At 42.2% G+C, this 3,710-nt stretch overlaps 1 protein-coding gene across 1 annotated transcript in view; it reads left to right on the forward strand.

Annotated features, from left to right (window-relative positions):
- The window catches only part of CMTM7 (CKLF like MARVEL transmembrane domain containing 7), a 32,290-nt gene extending 28,928 nt beyond the window's left edge, over nt 1-3,362 (forward strand). Inside the window, exons 4-5 of the mRNA XM_019536368.1 lie at nt 2,793-2,874; nt 3,205-3,362. Coding sequence (XP_019391913.1) covers nt 2,793-2,874; nt 3,205-3,218 — 96 coding nt within the window. The 3' untranslated portion in view covers nt 3,219-3,362. The remainder of the gene's footprint in view (nt 1-2,792; nt 2,875-3,204) is intronic.
- The last annotated feature ends 348 nt before the right edge of the window (nt 3,363-3,710 follow it).

Raw genomic sequence — 3,710 nt, forward strand, 5'->3', positions numbered from 1 at the left:
AAAAGTGCAGGCTCAGGGGTGATCTGATGGCCACTTACTGTCCGAGCCCCCAAGGTCTGGAACAGCCTGCCATCGGAGGTGGTTCAAGCACCTACATTGAACACTTTCAAGAGAAAATTGGATGCTTATCTTGCTGGGATCCTATGACCCCAGCTGACTGCCTGCCCTTTGGGCCGGGGGCTGGACTCAATGATCTTCCAAGGTCCCTTCCAGCCCTAATGTCTATGAAATCTATGAATACCTCTATGGGATTTAAGTTCTTTACTGTAGGCTGCAGAAAGGAGTCTTCCTCCATGTGGGATTCACAACTCTGAACCCTCTCCTAGAACAGAGAAGCATATAAAACTTCCCACATAATCTCACATTAATATTCACCATCCCAGAGGATTTTGTGCTATATTATCACAGGTCTGTCTTGACCATGCAGGGGACTTTGGAGGAAACCAGGATTTTCTCTGCTCTGCCATGTTCAGATTGTGGCTTCAGTTGCAGAATGTGGAGATGGTGCTTATCCACTGGACCCCACAGTCAGCAAGGAGGTGGGGAGGGAGGTATAGGGAATCAGAAGGCCCTTGTTGGTATCCTTCACTCTTAGTTCAGAGCTGGTGGCTGAGTACAGAGAGAAAAGTAAACTCTTCCACAAAAAAGACTAATTTCCTTCTTTCTCAAAAGAAAAGGTTCACGGGGAAGAAACTGAGACTCTGAGTTGCAGTACATTCCCTCCTCTGCCCCACCTTAGTCGAGGCAAATTGTAATGGTCACGAATATGGTCAGTCCTGTGTGTCAGATTTGCTCAATATTGAAATTAATCTCCCTTTACGATAGAATGTAGCAAGCTCTTTAACAGCCAACATCATGTGATGATGGTGCGGGCTGTTAAGGAGCTGCCACATCCTAAGAAGTTTAAGATAAGATGCAAAGAAAGATGAGAGAGAGAGAGCAAGAGAGAGGACCACAAACAGCTTTCTGACATGAATAGGGCATCAGGGCAAAAGGGCCTTCCCCTTTTGGGAAAAGCAGTATATGAATTTAATAATTGGAGGAAGTCAAGATCTTTTATATCACATTCAGAATTGTGGTATTCCCTTTTACTGTATTGGATCAATGACTCAATAATTCCTAAAAGGGAAAATTGTCTTTGTTACTTCTTGAAGAGTGTGGCCTTTTGGAAATTTAATTTGTGAGCTGTAGAAATGAATGGGTAAAAACTTCTCTGGGCAGCAGGTACCTGGGATAGACTTATTTAGTAACAGATGATTCTTTGTCAAACTGTGAACTAAGTCAACACTTGCTGTGAATTATTAGAAGGTTATTTTTGTGCTCTTTGTTTTGTTGATAGAATCTGGAAGTCCCTGAAGTCATAGCACTGAGGCTTGTGGGGAAAGACCTTAACTAATGTTGTTCATCCTGTTTGTGCCATATGTTTTGTGAATGCTCCTATGCTTTGGGCTCCATTCAGTATGTATGGAGTTCATAGGAATCCAGTGTATTTTACCCTGTCAGAACTGAGTTCTAAACTTAGGTGAAACTTCAGCTGCTGTAAATCAGCACAGCTCCACTGAAGTGAGTGATGTACAAGTCAAAGATATAGTCATGTTTTTGTAACTACAATCTACTATGTAGTGTTTAGAATACAGGGTGTGGTATGTTCCTGCTTTCAGCAAGTAGACATGTGTTAAATAGAGTTATAACTCTACATAGAAATATATGAAATAGGGCTGTGCAAAGCTTCAGTCCATGATTCAATTCGGTGGAGATTCAGCCCGATTTGGTGGCCAAATCTCTGAAGCAAATCAGGAGACCCTTTAATCTCTCTGAATTGAATCGGAACCCTCCAAATCAATTCGGAGAGATTCTGAAAGATTTGGAGATTCGGACATAGGCACAGCTTTAAATGGTTTTTTACATACCTCAAGGTACCAGGTGGCTTGTGGATGCTGGGGTGGATGGAGTATCCCACAGGAGCATGGTGGGGTCCCTAGTGCACTTGGCAGCAGACCCAGAAATGGACCAGAATTACTTCCGGTCGACTTGCAGGTCCACCAGGGAGCATGCCAGGGGGCCTGTGCCCCCCCAGCTTGGCAACTTGTCCCTCCTGGGTCTGGGGGGCACCTGGGGTCCCCCCACAGCCAATCACCGAGCCGATCACCACGTGCTCTCTGGTGGACCGGAAGTAATTCTGGTCCACTTCCGGGTTCACCATTGAGCATGTGGGGGGGGCCCCCTATGTTTCTGTGAGATGCTCCATCTGTCCCAGCATCACAGCATTCATGATCCACACCTGGTACCTCAAGGTATGTAGAAAAAACATTTAAAGCTGTATCTGTGGCCGTATCACTGATTCTCTAAATCAGCATCAAATCTTCAGATTCGGCTGAATCGAATCAGGGACAGTGATCCAAATCAGATTGAATCACTGTCCCCGATTCGGACCGAATCTGAATCGAATATGGCCTGCTTCACACACCCCTAATATGAATTCCAACTTTAGCATCTAAAAATAAGAATGTTTCCATGGCTGCAGGAAGGAATCTTCATTTGTGTAAAAGGTTCTTGCACAGGATCTGTGTCCCACTGAAAATATTCCTAGTTTTGAGGTTTGAATAATTCATATGTCACAGCTGTTGGCTAGGGCACATCACACATGGGCCTCACATAAGCACATTTTCCTCTGGTAGGGGAGTTCCCCTCTCAGTTAATACTGTTATGCAACAATACAGGATTTGAATATATGGGACTCTGCACTGCATAGATTCCATAAAACGCTTTTTAAATACACCATTTTTTAACAGGTCTTCGGTTTCCTAGCTACATTCCTCTGCATATTGAGCATGTGGTCATCTTACAAGGTCTCTTGTGTTACTCAGTCAACAGGTAAGTGTCAAATGTTAATATGAAGCACAGAATTTATTCAAAATTTATATTTATATCTTCCATGGCAGAGTTGTTATGGAAGGATATATTAACATTCTGTACCCTATTACTCCCTGTATTGATGACATGGTAATTTAATGAATTCAGTGAATACTGAAATGTGTTAGCAGCTACTAGCAGCTGTTAACAGCAAAATAACTTGCATATAATAATCAGTGAATGCTTGATCTCCTGTTTGCCTCCTCAAAAAGAATGTTTCCTGTGTGTCCTTTAATCAAATCAAATAATTTGTTTGCGGCTACCCAACTGACACTAGCTTCCTTTTTAAAGATGCAGCTGTGTGACTTTCACCATTGCAAGATGTCTGTGCCATGCTAAAAGTGAAACCAAAGAACCAACCACTGAGTAAAGAGAGTGGATATTGTTGCAACTGGACTGTATTCCAAAAGTGTGTGAAGATCTACTTGAAAAATTTGTGCAAAGGAAGGAACAAACAGTATTTGGACCAAAGAAGCTGGCACCAAAATAAATTATAATGGAGAAACTGAATTTCTTGAGCTTTACAGAGAAATGCTATTTCTGTCCTTTGAACTGCTCTGTTGCTCCCGACTAATTGCAATAAGAATAATAAAACCTCATCTGGAGAGTTTACACTTCTTCATTAGGATCTGTATAATCTTAAAGGTGGAAAAAAGTAATTCTGATTTCTTCCATCCTTTTACAAAAGGGAAAACTTTCCTCTCTGACTGTTAACCTTTAACAAAACAACTGCTACACACTGTGCCTGGGAAATTTGCCTGAAATCCTCTTCTACATTTCATGGTCACTGAGATTTT

The sequence above is a fragment of the Crocodylus porosus genome, unplaced genomic scaffold (genome assembly GCF_001723895.1).
Source record: "Crocodylus porosus isolate Cpor-Errol unplaced genomic scaffold, CroPor_comp1, whole genome shotgun sequence".
In the NCBI taxonomy this organism is placed as follows: Eukaryota; Metazoa; Chordata; order Crocodylia; family Crocodylidae; genus Crocodylus; species Crocodylus porosus.